This window comes from Sapajus apella, unplaced genomic scaffold (genome assembly GCF_009761245.1).
Source record: "Sapajus apella isolate SASKATOON/1434 unplaced genomic scaffold, GSC_monkey_1.0 scaffold105, whole genome shotgun sequence".
NCBI classification, from domain to species: Eukaryota; Metazoa; Chordata; class Mammalia; order Primates; family Cebidae; genus Sapajus; species Sapajus apella.
The window spans coordinates 6,388,954-6,410,885 of record NW_022437045.1 but is presented as its reverse complement, the minus strand read 5'-3'; the positions used below and the strand labels follow the sequence as shown (position 1 = coordinate 6,410,885).

Sequence of the window (21,932 nt, the reverse complement as noted above, 5' to 3'; positions counted from 1 at the left end):
AGAAACATGGACTTTCTTAGAGCAGAAGCAGCCTAAAGAATTGAAAATGCTTCTGGGCAGTGCCCATTGAGAATGAGAAGCAGAAAACAAGAAACTGCTTGTTTTTATCATAATTCCTGTGAACTACTATACTTTTATTAAATATATAACATGGCTCATTGAAATAAACACTTAACATAGTAAAGTATATATTAATATAACTTATGTGGAGTGCAATTTGGAAATGTGTTAACGTTTACACTGAGAATATTCTTTGGCCCATCAATTCCATATATAGAATTTAATCCAACAGTGTGAGAGTCATTGAATTAATTATGGTACAGTCACACAATGAAGTATTATGCTTTTATTTAAAAAATGATACTGCCAGTAAAAAAATAACGTGGATTTGCATTTGAGGAAAGATACTTCCCTCCCCAGCATATCTCTCCTTTAAAGCACTATCTCTATTATAATTTTGTTAGTGTGATTTTTTTCTGTTTTTGAGACGGAGTCCCACTCTGTCGCCCAGGCTGGAGTGCAATGGTGCAGCCTTGGCTCACTGCAACCTCCGACTCCCAGGTTTAAGCAGTTCCCTTATCTCAGCCTCCCAAGTAGCTGGGACTACAGGTGACTGCCACAACGCCCGGCTAATTTTTTTGTATTTTTAGTAGAGATGGGGGTTTCTGCATGTTAGCCAGGCTGGTCTCAAACTCCTGACCTCAGGTGATCTGCCTGCCTAGGCCTCCCAAAGTGCTGGGATTACTGGTGTGAGCCACCGCGCCTGGGCTGTCAGTGTGAAAGTTTATTGAATGCCTGACTCTTCAAGTGGATTGGAAGCTCCGTAATACCAGAGCCAGGGGGTCTCCAACCCCCAAGTCACGGAGCAATACCAGTCTGTGAGCTGTCAGGAACTGGGCTGCGCAGGAGGAGGTGAGCAGCAAGAGAAGCTGAGCCCTACGCCCTGTCAAATCAGTGGCGGCATCAGATTCTCATAGGAGTGCGAACCCTATTGTGAATGGTGCATGCTCAGGATCTAGGTTATGAGACTCTAACGATAACTGTAATGCGCTTGAATCATCCAAAACCATCCCCACAACCCAGTCTGTGGAAAAGTTGTCTTCCACAAAACTGGTCCCTGGTACCAAAAAGGTTGGGGACCCCTGAGAGCCCATATCTCACTTCGCTCACTGATGTGTTCCTAATTCTTTACACTGTGCCTGGTAAGCAGGCAGCTGTTTGATGTCTAAATGAGCATGAATGAGCATTCATGTAGATGAATGACAAGCATCTATAAAACTGAAATTATAGGCAGGGCTTAACTCTGGTGGGAGAGCTATGGGTTCAACCTGTGTTTAATCCCCTGCTCCACCATGACCCTGGGTAAGTCCCTTACCTAAGCCTGGGATACAATGACAGCAGGTCCTCAGTTAACCAATTATATGATTCCTTGTAAATGCCATGGAAATGTTTAAACTTTTAAATTGTACAAAATGTTCTCATCCAGAAGACTATAATCTAATACTTCCTGGCTGTTATTTTTTTATTAGTGAACTTCTGCAAGATTTGGAAAACTGTGAAAATGATCCTGTGGCCATAGCAGAGTGTTTTGTGTCCAAGGTAAGCAGGGTTCATTTTTCTGGGCCAATTGAGACAGATACAGAGTACAGAATTTTTCATTTTAAAGTTAAAATGACTTGTTGGTTTCATATCAGTTGGAGTTAGTCACTGATGTTTCTCTGGTCTGTTTGTTTCAGTAGCAAAAATGTGTTGTTCCTGAAGAAAGGGAGACACTAACCTGTAGTTGTTCTAGAACTTACACAGTAACTGAATAATGTTACTCTTTGCTAGGAAAAACTTAAAGCTTGAGAGGGGAGAGTCTGGAGTAGAAGAATGTTAGACAAATAGGCCAGGCACGGTGGATCACCTGAGGTCAGGAGTTCGAGACAAGCCTGGCCAACATGGTGAAACCCCATTTCTACTGAAAAAAAAAAAAAAAAAAAAAGCCAGGCACAGTGGCTCAAGCCTGTAATCCCAGCACTTTGGGAGGCCGAGGCGGGCAGATCACGAGGTCAAGAGATCAAGACCATGCTGGCCAACATGGTGAAACCCTGTCTCTACTAAAAAAAAAATACAAAAATTAGCTGGGCGTGGTGGCGTGCGCCTGTAGTCCCAGCTACTGGGGAGGCTGAGGCAGGAGAATTGCTTGAACCCGGGAGGTGGAGGTTGCAGTGAGCCGAGATTGTGCCACTGCACTCCAGCCTGGTGCCTGGCAACAGAGTGAGACTCTGTCTCAAAAAAAAAAAAAAGAAAGAAAAAAAACTTCAAGAGAATCGAGATATTTTATGTATAATATATGTGGCACTAGCCTAGTCTCTATAATTATCTTTAATGTAGATAATTATCTTTTGAAGGATAGAAGCAGGATTAATCTCCTACATTTTAAAAATGTACTATTTTACAGTTTTCTTAAGATGCATCAATGGTTTAGAAAAATACAAGGATTTGACTTTCAAAGCTTAAATGACCTGCGCTCATGCTCCAAACTCGAATAGCAGATGGAATTCTGAAACATACCCAACGAGCCTTTCCTACATTACTTTCTCAGTATGCTACCTAGTATATATAGATCCTGGTCTTGTTTAAATTCCCTTAAACATTCAACGGCTTTTGTTTGGAAAGCCTTTAGCGAAATTGTTTTGCAGCAAACCTTCATGTGGTTTCTGCAGTTGTAGTTTGAAGAAGGTTTAAGAAAAGTTCATGACGACGCTTTGAGACCCACTGGGAATTAGCACTTCATTTTGAGCCCCGGAGTCCGGTGTGAACGGGGAGAGGTCATTCCAGTCTGACCTGGCTCTGGATTGTCCCACAGGGTCTTTTCTGATGGCGGCAGATCCATCCGGATGGCTTCCAAACACAACACCCTGGGTTTTATTGGAGCGAAGTTCCTTAAAGGCAATCCGCGGGCTCATATATAAAACTCTCCTGACTTTGTGTGTATATGTTCACATGTAAAATGTTTGCGCACACACATTTACACGTGTAAGCGTACACATACAATCCTTTTCACAAGTTGCCGGTGTCAAAATTGGGCAGGGCTTTGAAAAAAAAAGAAGAAGAAGAAAAATGAAAGACAGAGAAATGGGTAAAAAGATATGCTGAGTATTTCAGAGGAGGTATGTTAAAATAACCACAGCACATAAACAACGTAGAAGCTTCCGGAAACGCTTGGGCCTTCGCTGGCAACTAATCACAAGTTGATTAAAGATGTTCCAGCGTATGCGTAGCTCTCGCTTAATTATTCACATAAAAGTTTGTTTATGTGCCATGTTGCCAACTCCCAAATCTTCCTTTTCATTGTAATATTGCCAAGTTTAATTAGAAGACTGACTTAAGCACTCGCACTTTCGCCTGGAAACGGGGTGGTGAGGGAGTGCTGGGCCAGGCACCGCCTGCCTTTCACTCAGCACCCTGACATTTACAAGATGTTACGTCTTCTGAAACACAACACGCAGCTCAACTCTAAGGAGGAATGGAAAATTGCTTTAATTGGGAGGCCATTAATGAAAGAGGTGAAGCTGGCGGTTGACTTCGGCTTTTATCTGAACCACTGAGGCTTGCACAGAGATTCATCTTTGACCTTGCTTACTGTCGTGGTATGTGTAGGTTACCAAAATCCTTGTCGACAAATGGAGAACATGGTTGCTTTTTACCTGGTGCTCATGGAAGAATGAACCCACGGTTCTCTCGAAGGACAGAAATTAAAGTTCCCTACTAGGCAAGCCAAACCTCCCAGTAAATATTTGTCTGTTTTAGGTCTCTGGAAACACCTAGAATGGCCCACTTTGCTGCCTTTACCTCCACCCTCACATCCATCCCTCATCTTGACTGGCAGCAAGGCTGACCCAGGGCAACGTTTAGAAGGGGAACAAAGTCTGTCCTTAGAACCTCAACGTTCCCTTAGTTGCCTCCTCTCCCTCACTGTCTGGCTCTCTCTCTGTTGGTGCCGCCTTCTTTTAGAGCCCAGGGAGTGAGCATGTGTGTGCGCACACACACATGCACACACACACGCACATGCACACACACACGAGCATGCACACACATGCACACACACACAAGCATCCACACACACCCACATGCACACACACACGAGCACACGCACACACAAGCATGCATATGTGCCACCCACTTACTGAAATTATCCTCAAGGAAGTGTGGATATTGGATAGTCATATCATTAGAGTGAATTTAAGTCAAAGTTAGCTTATCCATATGCTATTTACACATTAAGTCTTTCTTGTAGTGTCCAGTGAAAACTTCTTAGGAATCAGAGAGGGAAAGGAGGACCCTGTGGCAGAAGAAACCCTAAAATCACACATACTGCTTTACTGTGGCTACCTATTCAATAAAATTTGAGGGACCCATGTGTTTGATTGGTCAAGCACTGATTATGTCATATTTTGGCTTTTTCATATCTCTAATTACAACTTGAAAGATTTGAAGAACAAGAAGGAAATATCTTTTTTTTTTTTTTTTTGAGACAGAGTCTCGCTCTGTCACTCAGGCTGGAGTGTAGTGATGTGATCTCGGCGTACTGCAACTCTGCCTCCCAGGTTCAAGTGATTCTCTGCCTCAGCCTCCTGAGTAGCTGGAATTACAGGTGCTCGCCACCACACCCAGCTAATTTGTATATTTTTAGTAGAGATGGGGTTTCACCATCTTGGCCAGGCTGGTCTTGAACTCCTGACCTCGTGATCCACCTGCCTCGGCCTCCCAAAGTGCTGGGATTACAGGCGTGAGCCATTGTGGCTGGCCAGGAAATATCTTTACTTATAATTTGTATATATTTGTAAAACATATTCCCCTAAATCCTTCAGTGGATTTGGGGTGGTATATTTAATAACTAATGGTATGTAAGGATTTAACTAACTAGGAGCTGTTGATTTTTGTGTGAAATCATCATTTGTAAGGTCCACAGAGCTTTCCACACCTAAGGGCAAACTTGCATTTAATTCCAATTAAGGATATATAGCGGATTTAAATCAAAACCTTCCGATTTAAAATAGGGATAGAGCCATGATGTCACAAAATGCACATAAATTCAATTGTGCAGAAGTCACGAGGTCTTATGATAGCTGGGTGTGAGTAGGTCAACTATATTATGCAATGTAAACCTATTTCATTGAAACTATTGTTTTCTAATTTGGTATTTCAAATGATCCTACAGGTCCCAAAATGTAAGAAAAGCCAACTTGATACTGTTCAATTCCAGGTTGGTATAGCAAAAGGCAGGAAAGAAAAAGCAAGAAACTCAGTAAGTGTGAGCCAATCAGAGAGAAGTCCCCATTTGGTACATTAACTCACTCACAGACCTTGAGCAAGTCCCTCTGCCATTTTCATCCATGGAGCCAGGGCTGGCTTCAGGAGCCAGTAAGTGAACTCAGGTGCACAAAGGGGCCCAGGTGGAGTCTATAGCAATCGAGGTGTTTTCCTGGTCTCCTGGGGATGCTCATTGCCATGGGAAACTGCAGGCCCAGGGCTGGTGGGTCTTACATTTTTCAGGAGAAGCTAGAAATTGAAATATTTATATCTTTCAACTTTTAAAAGTTGGCAACTAATTTAGCTTTTTTAAAATACCATGCTTGAAAATTTGGTACAGTGCTGGAAGTGTTAGCAAGGCCATGGGGTAACAGACATTCTCACAATTGTAGAAAAGCAAAATGGCCTGGACCCTATGGAGAGGAAGTGGGCTATGCATCGAGCATCCGAATTTACCCTTTCACCCACCAAGCCTGCATCGAGAGATCTGTTCTAGAGATACACTGACAGAAATTCATGTCAGCATAATACTGTTCTTTGCAGCAATGTTTGTAACTGCAATAGACTAGAAACAGCCCAAATGTCCCTATACAATAAGCTGGTTGAATCAACTGTAGTATGTCTACATAATGAAGCACTGTGAGGCAATAACAGTAAAGAATATCTCTGCTGGGCGCAGTGGCTCACGCCTTTAATCCTAGCACTTTGGGGGGCCGAGGTGGGCAGATCACCTGAGGTTGGGAGTTCAAGACCAGCCTGGCCATCATGGTGAAACCCCATCTCTACTAAAAATACAAAAAATTAACCAGGTGTGGTGGCAGGCACCGGTATTCCCAGCTGCTGGGAGCCTGAGGCAGGAGAATCACTTGAAATCAAGAGGCGAAGGTTGCAGTGAGCCGAGATCACACCACTGCATTCCAAACCTGGACGACAGAGTGAGACTCCATCTCAAAAAAAAAAAACAAAAAACAAGAAACAAAAAAACAACTATACACTCCTCAGGGGAGGGAGTGGATAAAAGTCATTTCCGAAGTGTGGTCCTGGACCTACTGCATCAACGTCACTTGGGAAGTCTTTAGAAATGCAGATTCCTAGGCCCTACCCCAAGACCCACTACATCAGAAACCCAACAATCTCTGTTTTAACAGGCCTTCCAGGTAATTCTGATACTCAAGTTTGAGGATCACTGGTATAACATGATTTGTTTATCTAGGAGAGAAAAACCTGTCAGATTAAAAATTGGTTACCAAGGGAGGAATGGAGGGAACAAATTAGAAGGGAAAGAATAGAGGTTAGCCTTCTTTTTTTTTTTTTTTTTTTAAGATGGGTTTCACCATGATGGCCAGGCTGGTCTTGAGCTCCTGACCTCTTGTGATCCACCCACCTCAGCCTCCCAAAGTGCTAGGATTACAGGTGTGAGCCACCGCGCCCGGCTCGAAGTTAGGCTTCGTTAGAGCTGGGAGCCGTGACTCACACCTGCAATCTCAGCACTTTGGAAGGCCGAGGTGGGTGGATCACTTGAAGACAAGAGTTTGAGACCAGCCTGCCAAACATGACAAAACCCCATCCCTACTTAAAAAAAAAAAAAAAAATTAACTGGGCCATAGTGGAATACACCTGAGGAAGCTGAGCTGTGAGATTCGTTTGAACCCGGGAAGCAGAAGTTGCAGTGAGCTGAGATGGCACCACTGTATTCCAGCCTAGGTGCCAGAGTGAGAATCTTTCTCAAGAAAAAAAAGAGGTTAGAATATGAATTCTTCTTGGAATATGAATTTCTTTGTAAAGTTGACTTTGAGGCCATATAAATATTTTACATAATTATAGAACAAAATGAAGGTTTAGAAAAGCAGCCTCCAAAAATTGAAAGCAAAATTAAACTATATTCAGTTGATGGCATAACCATGCAAAAGGAATTTCCATTGATTTGAAAATATGCTTTAGATGAAATACAGCAAATACATCTCTGTTTTAGTAATGATACTATTTATGGTGGTGTTGCTATTGTTATTCTGAAATTATTGAGTGTGTTGTGGGATAAAACAAAGAAGTATTTATGTTAGCATCACTGAGAAATGGAATTGGTAGGAGAAAGAAAACACAGACAAAAGAATAAGTGTAGCTAATCAAAAGTCCTATGGTCCGGTATCTGAATCATTAATGTAAATGTTGGTATGAACTAAGGTTGTATTTTATCCTTTAAAAAAACACCACTTACTAGCCTGGCCAACATGGTGAAACCCCATCTCTACTAAAAATACAAAAATTAGCCGAGCGTGGTGGTGCATGCTTATAGTCCCAGCTACTTGGGAGGCTGAGGCAGAAGAATCACTTGAACCCAGGAGGTAGAGGTTTCAGTGAGCCAAGATTGCATCTTTGCACTCCAGCCTGGGCAACAGAGCGACAGAACGAGACTCAGTCTCAAGAAATAAAAATAAAAAAACATACCACTTCCTGGCCAGGTATGGTGGCTCACGCCTCTAGTCCCAGCACTTTGGGAGGCTAAGGCAGGTGATCACCTGAGGTCGGGAGTTTGAGACCACCCTGGCCAACATGGCGAAACCCCATCTTTACTAAATATACAAAAATTAGCCAGGTGTGGTGGCAAGTGCCTGTAGTCCCAGCTACTCAGGAGTTGGAGGCAGAGGTGGGAGAATCACTTGAACCCTGGAGGCGAAGGTTGCAGTGAACCAAGATGGCACCGCTGCACTCCAGCCTGGGTGACAGAGCAAGACTCCACCTCAAAAAGAATCAAAACACCACTTTCTAACTCTGTCTGCTGGAAAAGTCCTAGAAATGACAGTTACCCTACAGCAAGTGTCCCTGATACCCAGACTGTGGTCTCCAAACACTGTTACCTGCCAGAAGGAACAGGGGATCCATGAAGAATGACTGTGGGGCATGAAATATACAAGGTAGCCTGGAACATCTTGTCACACCAGGAAACAAGCTACAAAAGACCATGGGCCAGGTCATGAATGCTCAAGAAAGGGCTCCTATAGCCAACAATGGGATAATTTGAGCATCAGTCGAGATAATTAACTGAAAACAATGGAAACTCATTAAATAGGCTCATGTTAATGAATTTGCAGTGATATTAAAAACCAAATTGATTACCTTTTCACGATACTAGAGAACCAATACATTATTTTGAAAATTAAAGTATTGGCTGGGTATGGTAGCTTATGCGTGTTATCCCCTACACTTTGGGAGGCTGAGGCAGGGGATTGCTTGAGCCCAGAAGTTTGAGACCAGCCTGGACAACATTGTAAGACCCTGTCTCCATAAAAAAAATTTAAAACTTAGCCAGAGGTGGTGGTACACCTGTGGTCCCAGCTACTCTGGAGACTGAGGTGGGAGGATCACTTGAGCCCAGGAGGTTGAGGCTGAAGTGAACCATGACCACACCACTGTTCTCCAGCCTGGATGTCAGATCAAGACTCTGTCTTGAAATAAAAAAGGAAAGAATTAAGCATTTATCTGTCTTTCCCATATAAACCATAAACTGCAGAGTAACCAAGAGTTAATAGAAAGAGGTTATTTTTTTTGGACAGATTCTAGCTAATAAAAGCTAATAAATAAGGAATAAAGTATTATAAATACCACCGTCTTTCAACCCCTAACAAATAGAGTTAGCCAATAAGTACCAATGGCTGTTAGCATCACAGAAGACAGACAACCAGACTTTATGACCATTACACTTCCTGATTCCATTAGAGGAAGCACCATACAATCACTAATGCATTGTGCCATTGAACCTAAACCTGAGGAAGCCTCTATTAAACCAGTAAGAGTATATTTATAAATAAAACCAGGCTGGGCGCGGTGGCTCACGCCTGTAATCCCAGCACTTTGGGAGGCCGCGGTTGGTGGATCACTTGAGGTCAGGAGTTCAAGACCAGCCTAGCCAACATGGCAAAACCCCATCTCCACTAAAAATGCAAAACTTAGCCAGATGTGGTAACGCATGCCTGTAATCCCTGCTGCTTGAGGCGCTGAAGCAGGAGAATCACTTGAACCTGGGAGGCAGAGGTTGCAGTGAGCCAAGATTGTGCCACTACACTCCAGCCTGGGCAACAGAGCAGCACTCTATCTCAAAAAAAAATTAAAAGGAAACTGTAATGATGTAATCAGTAGTACTGAGACTGGGCTGTGTAACACAACAGTACGGTTTCTTCAACTAACTTGCAAAAGGAAGAAAAATAGGGGAGAACTTAAAGATCAAAATAGACTAAAGAGGTATCAACCACTTGCTCTGTGTGATTTTCATTTGCAAAACAAACAGGCAAAATATTTTTTAAAAAGAGAAAAAAGGAAATATGGATAGTGACTGGCAAAACTCCATGATGTTATGGAATTATTTAAGTGTAACAATGATATTATGTTTAAAGTCCTTATTTTAGTCCAGTCACAGTGGCTCATGCCTAAATCTCAACACTTAGGGAGGCCAAGGTGGGTGGATCACTTCAGGCCAGGGGTTGGAGACCAGCCTGGCCAACATGGCAAAACCCTGTCTCTGCTAAAAATATAAAAAATTAGCTGGGCGTGGTGGCACATGCCTGCAGTCCCAGCTACTCAGGAGGCTGAGGCAGGAGAATTGCTTGAACCTGGGAGGTGGAGGTTGCAGTGAGCCGAGATCACGCCGCTGCCCTCCAGCCTGGCAACAGAGTGAGACTCTGTCTCAAAAAAATAAAAAATAAGCCCTTATTTTAGAGATACATGTTAAAATATTTACAAGCTAAATGATGTCTAGAATGTACTTCAAGGTGATGGGAAAACAGAGGCGCTGGGGGTGTAGAGAGGAGGACTTAATGATTATTGAGGTTGGACAACGGAAACTTGGGAATTCATTATACTGTCCTCTCTACTTTTATATATGCTTGAAACTTTCCATTAGAAAAAAAAAAGTTTAACCTAATTCCAGTTGAGGTTAACAGGAAGGATTCAAAGTAGAGATTTTAGAATTTAAAAAAATTAAAGCTACCAGAATAATAGGCAATAACGTAGAGTCACATGTAAATCCAGTATTAAGTGGTCTAAAAAGTAAAATCAAATCAAAGTTAAAAAAAAAAAAAACTGTAGAATGCAGAATCCACCAGAATAATCTGTGGCTCTTTTTCAAAATATAATTTCAAGGCCAGGCATAGTGGCTCATGCCTATAATCCCAGCACTTTAAGAGGCTGAGGTGGACAGATAACTTGAGACCAGGAGTTAGAGACAAGCCTGGCCAACATAGCGAAACCCCATCTCTATTAAAAATACAAAAAATTAGCTGGGCATGGTGGTGTGTGCCTGTAATCCCAGCTGCTGGGGAGGCTGAGGCACAAGAATCACTTGAACTGAGGAGGCGGAGGCTACAGTGAGCAGAGATCTTGCCACTGCACTCCAGACAGAGTCTCAAAAATAAAAAAGTAATTTCATTTTAGATTTTAGATTGTGCAAGAGCTAGTATTCCTTGGTCTTGAATTAGTTATTCTGACAGTCTTACCATCAAAAGTTCCATCCACTTCCCTTCCTGTATACATATCCCTTTTCTTTGGCAGCCTGGGAAAAAATTGTAAAAGACATTGAAATCCACCAGAGCTGGGCACTGTGGCTCATGCCTGCAATCCCAGCACTTTGGGAGGCTGAGGTGGGTGGATCACCTGAGGTCAGGAGTTCGAAACCAGCCTGACCAACATGGAGAAACCCCATCTCTACTAAAAATACAAAATTAGCCAGGCATGGTGGCTCATGCCTATAATCCCAGCTACTCGGGAAGCTGAGGCAAGAGAATCGCTTGAATCTGGGAGGCAGAGGTTGCAGTGAGCCAAGATCACGCCACTGCACTCCAGCTTGGGCAACAAGAGTAAAACTCCATCTCAAAAAAAAAAAAAAAAGTCAAGGCCTGAATGCTATTTCTTTTTATTGTTTTCAAATGAATATTTATGTCTGTGCTTTGTTGCCTATAAAAATTTCTTTCCTTTAATTGCAGAGTGAAGAGTTCCACATTTATACCCAGTATTGCACGAACTATCCAAGGTATGGATCAAGAACAGCCCAGGCATACTTTTGTTCACTTTCACATTGTTTCAAGTCAGCTGGAGCAATACAGGTGGTTGGTTAAGCATTCTGACCTGGTCCTCTGCTGAATACTATGGGAAGAATGCAAAACATGCTGAGAACAGATTACAGGGGCACCCAGATATGGGTCCATCTGGACTTTGGGGCTGCCTGAAGAGCCAGTGTGGGAGAAATTGTAAAAGTGTATGGAAGAAACCAAAAAGATGACTGGGTATCTCCAAAAGGATGCTAAGCCAGCTGTGCATCAGGCTGCAGGTCTTGTCTGCTAACCCTTTTCTGTGTGGGTCATGTTTTTAAGAATTTAGGAAACATTGCTAATGAGTTTCTATAATCTAGGTGGGGAGAAAACAGCTGCTGTTTTTGCCAGATACGTTTTATGAACTATGTAAGTTGAACAGAGTTCAGGGGAAGGACAGATCAGATCGCCATAAGCCTTGATGAGAAGCGGGCGGAGGCTCGCCTGGGTTGTTGCTTCGTTTTTCCTGACGTCAGAAAGCAATGGCAGAAGGGCGGTGTAGGAAACATCCTTGGACAGTGCGTCGACCATTTCAGTAAGGGAGTCAGGCCTAAGGTGATGGGCTACAACTGGAGGAATTTCTTTTTTTTTTCTCCAGAAGACATTTATTGGGCACTTAGTAATTCCTAAGCACTGTGCTAAATGCTCTAAATACAAAATACTAAATTTAACTTTTCAAAGCAATCCAGAGACATTGAGGGATTTTTCTTAACCCAGAACGCCCATCCCAGTGTCCGGCCCCTCCTAGGTTCTTCATAAGTGTGAGTTCATCGTCACCCCTGTCACTTCTCCAGTTCATGGATGAAATAGGCTGTGATAGCTTATTACAGTGATTCTATGAGGGGTGCAGGCTGATGAATGGCCCAGCTTGGATTTGAACCAAGGTTTTCTTCTCCGACTTGTAAGACCTCATGCTTACATGAGTATGTTCTTGTAGAAGTTTCTGAAACTTTGTGATTCTCCCCCTGCCTTTTTATTTTCCTTTTTTTCCCCACATGATTAGCAGGACTTTGAGTTATGGGGTTTTTTTCTTTCTTTCTTTTTTTTTTTTTTTGAGACAGAGTCTCACTGTGCCACCTAGGCTGGAGTGCAGTGGCGCAATCTCAGCTCACTGAAACCTCCCCTTTCCGGTTCAAGTAATTCTCCTACCTTATCCTCCTGAGTAGCTGGGATGACACCGCACCCCACCAGACTTTGAGCTATCTTAAGGACCAGCCAGGAAGAAGAGAGCTAGGGAGACTTTCCACACTCTGTGTCCGGTCTTGGTAGACAGGTCCCTGATGATAAAGTGGGTGGTAGGACCCATCTAGACGAGAAGCCAGCAGGATAAGCCCTGAGTGTTACTTCCAGAAGGGGAAAAAAAATGGGCTCCCTGCTCCCCACTGTCAGAAGCAACGCTGGAAAGCCAGTGTGGCTTAAAAGACCCCAGATGTTGCTGCATGTGGTAGTATGTACCTGTAGTCCCAGAGCTACTCCAGAGGCTGCGGCAGGAGGATAGCTTGAGCCTAGAAGTTTGAGGCTACAGTGGGCTATTATCGCACCACTGTACTCCAGCCGGGGCAACAGGGCAAGATCCTGTCTCATAAAGACCCAAGAAGCAGCCAGGTGCAGTGTAATCATGCCTGTAATCCTAGCACTTTGGGAGGCAAGCAGATCACCTGAGGTCAGGAGTTCAGGACCCACCTAGGCAACATGGTGAAACCCCGTCTCTACTAAAAATACAAAAACGAGCCAGGCGTGGTGGCACATGCCTGTAACCTCAGCCACTCAGGACACCAAGGCAGGAGAATTGCTTGAACCCAGGAGGCAGTGGTTGCAGTGCCAAGATCGTGCCACTGCACTTCAGCCTTGGCAAAAGACCAAGACTCTGTCTCAAAAAAAAAAGGACCCAAGAAGCCAGAAGTTCAGAGGCTCAACTTATGGCAAATACTTTTCCTTGTGGGACCCATGCTTTCCCCAGATTTCCTTAAAAAAACAAATAAAATATAAAAAACCTACATGCATATTAGAACATTTATCACACATCTGTATCTGTAGACCCACCCATAGTTAATTTACATGGTTTCACTTAAGCAATTTTCTCTCTTAAAGTATTTGTTTCCACTTTAATGCTGAAAACATCAGAAGATTGCAGCATGCCCTGACTAAATCCCAAGGTTCTAAACCAAAAACTAGCTGGCCTCCCACCCCAATTCAGAGAAATCACAGAATCAGCCGTCAACTTCTCCACAAAACTTCTTCCTCAAGGAAGGAAAAAACATTCAGATTCTGAAGATCAACAAAGTTCTGGACCCAATTATGAGACTCTAAAATGATATAGGAGCTTGTTTGGGGAATTAGGTTTGTATAAATTTCAGTATAAACATATCATTTGAAGAAATAACTTCTTAATTTAAACTTCCAAAGTTGCAAATTCAGATTTTGTGATTTACTAAGAAGAGTACAAAATAAAAACCGCTTCTTTATATGCTAGGCTGCTTCAGACCCAGAGAAAGGCAAAATCACTTGTGCAAGGACATTTTTACGAGCTTGTCATTCTGGCTGGGTGCGGAGGCTCACACCTGTAATCCCAGCACTTTGGAATGCTGAGGCGGGCGAATCACTATGTCAGGAGTTCAAGACCAGCCTGACCAATATGGGGAAACCCTGTCTCTACTAGAAATACAAAAATTAGCCATGTATGGTGGCTCGTGCCTGTACTCCCAACTACTTGGGGAACTGAGGCAGAAGAATCGCTTGAACACTGCACTCCAGCCTGGGCAACAGACCAAAACTTAGTCTCAAAAAAAAAGCCTGTCATTCATGGAGCAGTGTCCCAAACTTGGTGTATGTTGGCAGGAAATAGCAAACAATATCTCTTGCCTTCAGGCAGCTTCTATTCCTTTGAAGGTCAGATGTAACTAAATGCAATGGTAGAAAAGCATGTTTTAGAAGATCAAATAAATATAAATTAACAGCAAAAACTCAGTAATGTGTAATAAAAGCTCAAAGTTAAGGATAATTTTCTGGAGAAAGTTGTCTTTTTTTTTTTTTTTTTTTTTTTTGAGGCAGTCTTACTCTGTCACCCAGGCTGAAGTGCAATGGCATGATCTCAGCTCACTGCAATCTCTGCCTCTCAGGTTTGAGCAGTTCTCCTGTCTCAGCCTCCCAAGTAGCTGGGATTACAAGCACACGCCACCATGCCCAGCTAATTATTTTTAGGAGAGATGGGTTTTACCACGTTGGCCAGGCTGGTCTCAAACTTCTGACCTCAAGTGATCCACCAGCGTCAGCCTTCCAAAGTGCTGGAATTATAGGCATGAGCCACCATGCCTGGCAAGAAAGTTGTCTTTTTTTTTTTTTTTTAAACAAAATTGAATCTGACTTTGAAGAAACATGTTAGCAGAGAGGTACTCAAAAGTTGTTCTCAGTAAAGAAGACATGTCTGTTTCTTGTCCATTTGTGTGGTTTTCATATTCATAGAGAAATATCGTATCTTATATCCAATCAGTTTCTCTCTGAGACCCGAGGTTCCCTTCCCCCATTTAACAAGCCAAGAGTGCAAGGTGTCTCAGCCTATCTGACAATTTTCCTTCCCGCTTTGGATCCAGGGTGGTGATATTAAATGTCGCTGGCACATCTTGACAGTGTCCACTTCCTTTATACCAGTCACGCTCCAATGATTTTACTGTGAAGAGACACAAGCTCCCACCTTCCGTTCCCCAGAGAGGGGTGCAAACCCAGCCAGGTCCTTGTCTTCAGATACCTGCCTGTCCCTAAGACTTCCAGGAACCTGGAGCTCAGCCTGCTCTTAATTTGTTGCAGGTTCTTACCCTTGAGCAACAGCCGAAGCCTTCAGGTGGCCAGAGGGCTACAGAGCAGCCAAATCTGGCTCTAAATAACCTTAGAAACATTCCTAGGAGAGGAGATGGAGACTTTTGAAACCTCGACTCAAGGGGAAAATAAATCAGTGTGAATGGATATTTCTCAAAGTAGACTGGCGCAAAAGGGATTCTGTGGCTTAATTATGAAACTTCCATTTCACCTCCTTCCTCATGGTCTTTGTTGTTTGGCTCTATCTGATTTTTTTTCAATTAATCCTGGAAACATTACTGACTTAGGGAGAAAAGGGCTGAAATTATTTCTGCTTGCTTCCTTCTACACTTTTTTTTTTTTTAAGAGAGAAAAATTTTTTTTTTTTGCATATCATCAAGTTTATTTTAATATAAACATTTATCTTACATGCAACCTAAAGAATCTCCAATTTATTTGCTGTATAAATATGGTGATATTTTATTAATTTAATAATCTGAGTAGTGTAGGTAAGGATAAGATATATCAAAATAATATGTTTGAGGGCAAGATAATTATATCTATCAGGTCAAATACGCTGTCTATAAGATAGATGATTTTTGATAAGTCAAATTTTAGCAAAATCTCACTTACTTGAAGTTATTATCTGGAAACTTCAGATATCCATAATCCAGTCAAGAAGTTTGAAGAAAATACCTCATTCCACCAAAAAAAAAAAAAAAAAAAAAAAAAAAGGATCTTCTAAGCAGCCAAGACTTGTAATGATATGAAGTACTGAAAGTGTATGCTTAACAGAGTAAGATTCAGTTGTTTGAAAATTTACTTATATGGATTTTTCCATGCCTAACAGTGCTGAATGAATAAAATATCCTTCTACACTTTGAGAACAAAGACTTTAATTTACCCGTGTGTGACTGCAAAGCCGTTAGCTTGCTTTGTGATGTGAGCATTGTTTCAGCCATTGCCTTAAGGTGTTTTGGGGCTGCGTATGCTTATCACTTCAGGGGGATCTGGGTTGGAGAAGGAATTCTAACCTACATTTGGAACACCGTGATCTGAGACACTCTCCAGAGGAGCAAGACTCTCTGGCCTTCCCAGGAGCCGTATTACGTGTAAGAAGAACCACTTGGAGGTAGAAAGGGAGACTTATTCAAAGATTCTCACAGGGAAGTTACTCACGGGAAGCGGTCTCTAAGGAAGGCCACCACATAGGGTCACACAGTTTGTGCATCTTATAAAAGTGACCAGCGGCCGGGCGCAGTGGCTCACGGCTGTAATCCCAGCACTTTGGGAGACCAAGGCAGGCGGATCATGAGGTCAAGAGATCGAGACCATCCTGGCCAACATGGTGAAACCCTGTCTCTACTAAAAATACAAAAAAATTAGCTGGGTGTGGTGGCATATGCCTGTAGTCCCAGCTACATGGGAGGCTGAGGCAGGAGAATTGCTTGAACCTGGGAGGCGGAGATTGCAGTGAGCTGAGGTCGCGCCACTGCACTCTAGCCTGGCGCCTGGTGACAGAGTGAGACTGTCTCAAAAAAAAAAAAAAAAAAAAAGGGGGGACCAGTAGAGGGGGTGATAAATGTTCTGACAGGGCTGGATCTTCTAGCAAGAAGGAACTCCTTTATCTTAGTACAAAGGTGCCTAGTCCTTTTAATGTAACCTGTGGAAATGGAATAAAGATGTGTGAGCACTGCACAAAGATACCCAGATAGGGCACAACTAGGGGCCCTGGCACAAGCCTGCATCTCCTAGAAGGAAGGAACTTGTTCCTTAGAAGCCATGAGCCCATGGTGCCAGTGCCAGTGGGTCTGGTGCCTTTTTCTTTTTTTGAAACGGAGTTTCCCTTTTGTTGCCCAGGCTGGAGTGCTGTGGTACAACCTCGGCTCGCTGCAACCTCTGCCTCCTGGGTTCAAGCAATTCTCCTGCTCAGCCTCCCGAGTAGTTGGGATTACAGGCATGCACCACCACACCCGGCTAATTTTTTTGGATTTTTAGTAGAGATGGGGTTTCTTCGTGTCGGTCAGGCTGGTCTCAAACTCCTGACCTCAGATGATCCTCCAGCCTCAGCCTCCCAAAGTGCAGGGATTACAGACATGAGTCACCGTGCCTAGCCCCAGTGCCTTTTTCTAATTTCCTTTTTGTTAACTCACCCTCCCAGAGGAAGCTTTCTCCATTTTGCCTAAAGTCATGCTGATCTGGCCACAGCTCTGCAGCTACCCTACTCTTTTTAGGGCATTTACACTTGCAATGACATTTAAAACTTGAATATCCCCGTAAAGCATTACAATGTAGATAATAGCATGGACTCTTTCTGCAGATCCGTGGCCATGCTAACAGAGTGCATGAGGAACAAGATACTGGCCAAATTCTTCAGGGAACGTCAGGAAACTCTGAAACACTCGCTGCCTCTGGGGTCCTATCTCTTGAAACCAGTTCAGCGGATTCTCAAGTATCATCTCCTTCTGCATGTAAGTTTCTGCCTGGCGTGAGCACTTTCCAGGGGATGGGAGTTTTGTGTGTATATATTAAGTTTGGGGGAAAATACCAGAAAATGCTGCGGACATATGGAAGCATTTCCCACACTCATATTTCACAACTGACTAATCTGCTTTGAGGATTTAGAGATATTTATATTCTAGACCCAAAGCCCCATTGACAACAGCCAAGAGAAGAGATTAATCTTAGCTCTGATTCTGATGGGGCTTAGGAGTGCCTCGCCCTAGGCACTGACAGTTTCAGGCAGGGAGCTATCATGCAAATGAAAAACAGATTTTGTAATGTTTCCATCAGCCCTGATTCAGTAGGCAATTGAAAGGAAAAGCTCTTTGTCATAGATTGGCTTTTGTATGGAGAGCAAAGAGAAAGGGCTGAAAAGGGAGAGGACAGATAAGTGGCCTCAGAGCTGAGCTTAGCATCACTGCAGGTATTTCCTCTTACATTATTTTCTACTACTTTTACAAAATTCAAGAAGGCTTTAGAAACAAAGGTAATCATAGCTCTTAAACCCTTTTTTCTTTTCTTTTCTTTTCTTTTCTTTTCTTTACTTTTCTTTTTTCTTTTTTTTTTTTTTAGAAGTCTTGCTCTGCTGCCCTGGCTAGAGTGCAATGGCACGATCTCCACCCCCCAGGTTCAGGTGATTTTCCTGCCTCAGCCTCCCAAGTAATTACAGGCACTCACTACTTTGCTAGGCTAATTTTTGTATTTTTTTAGTAGAGACGGGGTTTCACCATCTTGGCCAGGTTGGTCTCGAACTCCTGATCTCATAATCCACCCTCCTCGGCCTCCCAAAGTGCTGGGATTACCACCATGCCCAGATTTTTTTTTTTTTTTTTTTTTTAAGACAGAGTCTGGCTCTGTCGCCCAGGCTGAAATGCAGTGATGTGATCACAGCTTACTGTAACCTCTGCCTCCTGGGCTCAAGCGATCCTTCCACCTCAGCATCCTAAGTAGCTGGGACTCCAGGTGTGCACCACCATGCCCAGCTAATTTTTTTTGTATTTTTGGTAGAGATGGAGTTTCAACATGTTGCCCAGGCTGGTCTCAAACTACTGAGCTCAAGTAATCCTCCTGTCTCAGCCTCTGAAAGTGCTGGGATTACAGGCATGAGCCACCATGCCCAACCTCAAATTCTTATTTCTTACCCTCCAAAAAAGTTGATAGGAATGGGAAAAAAGGTATTATCATAGGTGATTTTCATTCTGAAGTAGAACTTGCTTACTTTTGTAGCAGAAGAAAGACAGTCCGGTGGAGTGGTTAGCAACAGGGCTCTGGGAAAGACTGCCTGAGTCTAAATCCCATAAATTGCCCACATTCACTGTGGCTCACAGGCACTGATAAAAATAAGCTATTGTGCTCGGATGTGGTAGCTCATGCCTGTAATCCCAGCACTTTGGGAGGCCAAGGGGGGTAGATCACCTGAGGTCAGCAGTTCAAGACCAGCCTGGCCAACATGGTAAAACCCCATCTCTACTAAAAATACAAAAAAATTAAGTGGACATGGTAGCGGGTGCCTGTAATCCCAGCTACTTGGGAGGCTGAGGCAGGAGAATCTCTTGAACCCGGGAGGTGGAGATTGCAGTGAGCCAAGATCGCACTACTGCACTCCAGCCTGGGCGACAGAGTGAGACTCCATCTCAAAATAAAATAAAAATAAAAATAAGCTATTGTTTTTATTATTTTTATGATACATTAAAATCTCCTTTTTCACCTTCTCCCTTCTTGGAAAAAAAAAAGAAAATCTCCTTTTTAAAGGAATTTTAATTCAGAGTTCCTCTCTATGTCAAAAGGCCTGCAATTTATAGGTATCTCTTTTTAAATGATTCTAGGTTTCTAACTTGGATAATTATTCCAGATTTGCTTGGTTCATATATATTTAAAATTTCAAGAACTTTGATGGTCCATCTTTACTAGTAATTTCTCAGCTTTGTCTGTTTGCCTGGGTAGCTCATCTTTGGAGAATATTATGTTCTATGAGGTCACATCAGGGATATCATTTTAATTTTTACATTGATCCTAATGACCTCTTAGATTTAGTGGGATTTATTTGCTAAATTATTGCCCAAATAATAATTTTTTTTTTTTTTTCTGAGACGGAGTTTTGTTCTGTCGCCCAGCCTGGAGTGCAGTGGCGCCATCTTGGCTCACTGTAATCTCCGCCTCCGAGTTCAAGCGATTCTCCTGCCTTAGCCTCCCAAGTAGCTGGGATTACAGGTGCCCACCACCACACCCGGCTTGTGTGTATGTGTGTTTGCTTGTTTTAGTAGAGATGGGGTTTTACCATGTTGGCCAGGCTGATATTGAACTCCTAATCTCAGGTGATCTGCCCATCTCGGCCTCCCAAAGTGCTGGGATTACAGCCGTGAGCCACTGTGCCCAGCTCCAAAGAATTCTTTTTGTTGTTGTTCTTGTTGTTGTTGTTGTTTGAGACGGAGTCTCACTCCGTCGCCCAGGCTGGAGGGCAGCCGTGCGATCTCAGTTCACTGTCACTGCAAACTCCGCCTCCTTGGTTCAAGCAATTCTAATGTCTCAGCCTCCCAAGTAGCTGGACACCAGCGCCTGCCACCACACCCAGCTAATTTTTGTATTTTTGGTAGAGACGGGGTTTCACCATGTTGGTCAGGCTGGTCTCAAACTCCTAACCTCAGGTGATCCACCCATCTTGGCCTGCCAAAGTGCTGGGATTACAGGTGTGAGCCACTAGATAATTCTTAAATAAATAATATTTGTGCAGGACACATCTCTGCTGAATTCCGTTAATATAACGTCTAAGACTAATGTGTCTCAAAAATCTCGAAATGGTCTACTAGACAGTAAGATGGCCTTCAGTAAAAAGGAAAGTTTAAGATCTCGGTTAACTAAACATGTGAGACAAGTTAAGATACTTACAAAGCGTTAATTAATAGGAAAAACAGCCTTTATCTTCCATATTAAGAGCTGGCAATGAAGAAAAAAGAAAGAACAGTGGTTGGATTAATCCAAAACTAACTTCTAGTTGCTTTTGAAGTGTTTTCTGTTTTTACAGTTGATTAGATGGCTCCTTCTATGTCATTCACATCATTTCAAAGTTATGTTGCCACCCGTGAAAATCCCCATAGAAATAGCCTCTGTACTTCCCAGTTTGTTTACTGATGAACACATTTGTCTCTCAGGTTAAAAGAAGAAATCATTATGTTTTTAAATTTGCCATTGAGGACCTTGTTAACAGCCGAGTCCAAGTATGGAAAGAAAATGTAAATTCCTTTGCAGTTTCTAGCTAGATGAAAAACTTGACGACTCAGTAGAAGTAAACAAAGATTTACATTGTTACTATAAAACAATAGGACTAGCCTTCAAGTGGTACCATAACATTGAACCTCCACCCATTAGCTGATTACGTATGATAAATGTCACGGGAACTATCTAATTGACTACAATGTTTTCTTACTGTTTTAAGTGCTAATATAGGATTACTGTTATTGTTGTTTTTAAGAAGGCAATAGTTTCAGTTTAATAAGCACTTATTTACCACCCAGCTCTCTGCTGGGCACTGTGGAGAAAATAAAGACTCAAAGGAACTATATAAAATAGTCTCTATCCTTAGACTCCTGAGGATCTAGGGACAGATGTCTTATGTGCTCGAAAGAACTAGAGCAAAGATCCTGTCCCTCTCTCCTGGGACCGTAGGCCTCCAGTGGTAAGGTGATTGCTAATGTAACATACTTCCGACCATCAGAGTACTGAGTGCTAAAACCATGAGATCTTTCTTGACACTCAGAAGGACTGTCTTTAGTGAACTTCATTTGGCCTTTAAAACCTTGACTACAGGAAAATGTACTTGCTATAGAGATAATTTTTTAAAGGTAATTTTCGCTATATTTTTGTTCTGTTAAATATTAAGGTCCTGTATGGAACATTTTACTTCCTAAATAAATAAGGGGAAAAAATAAGCATGCATTTGATCTTGTGAGAGTGAGAACCATATTACTGAGAACTTCATTACATTGGCCACCAGGAAGCTCGGAACTCCACGTGTCTATTATAATAACTGTAATACCACTATGAGACTCAGTGGGCTACGTGCATGTTGTATTTTATCCTATTTATCCTGGAATCCTATTCTGCTTTTATCTTTTCTATCCCTGTTTTATTATTTTTTTTTTTTGGTTGTTTATTTCCTTGTCTTACCATTTTGTTGCAGGTATTTCTGGCCTCAAAATCTTAAAGAATGATGGTAGTGTGTAAGAATTTTTTTTTTTTTTTTTTTTTTTTTTTTTTTTTTTTTTT

General features: G+C 42.4%; 1 protein-coding gene across 1 annotated transcript in view; it reads left to right on the top strand.

Annotated features, from left to right (window-relative positions):
• Positions 1 to 21,932, top strand: part of PLEKHG1 (pleckstrin homology and RhoGEF domain containing G1) — a 157,092-nt gene that overhangs the window by 95,650 nt on the left and 39,510 nt on the right. The window contains exons 4-6 of the mRNA XM_032258801.1: positions 1,530 to 1,599; positions 11,271 to 11,317; positions 17,488 to 17,638. Coding sequence (XP_032114692.1) covers positions 1,530 to 1,599; positions 11,271 to 11,317; positions 17,488 to 17,638 — 268 coding nt within the window. The remainder of the gene's footprint in view (positions 1 to 1,529; positions 1,600 to 11,270; positions 11,318 to 17,487; positions 17,639 to 21,932) is intronic.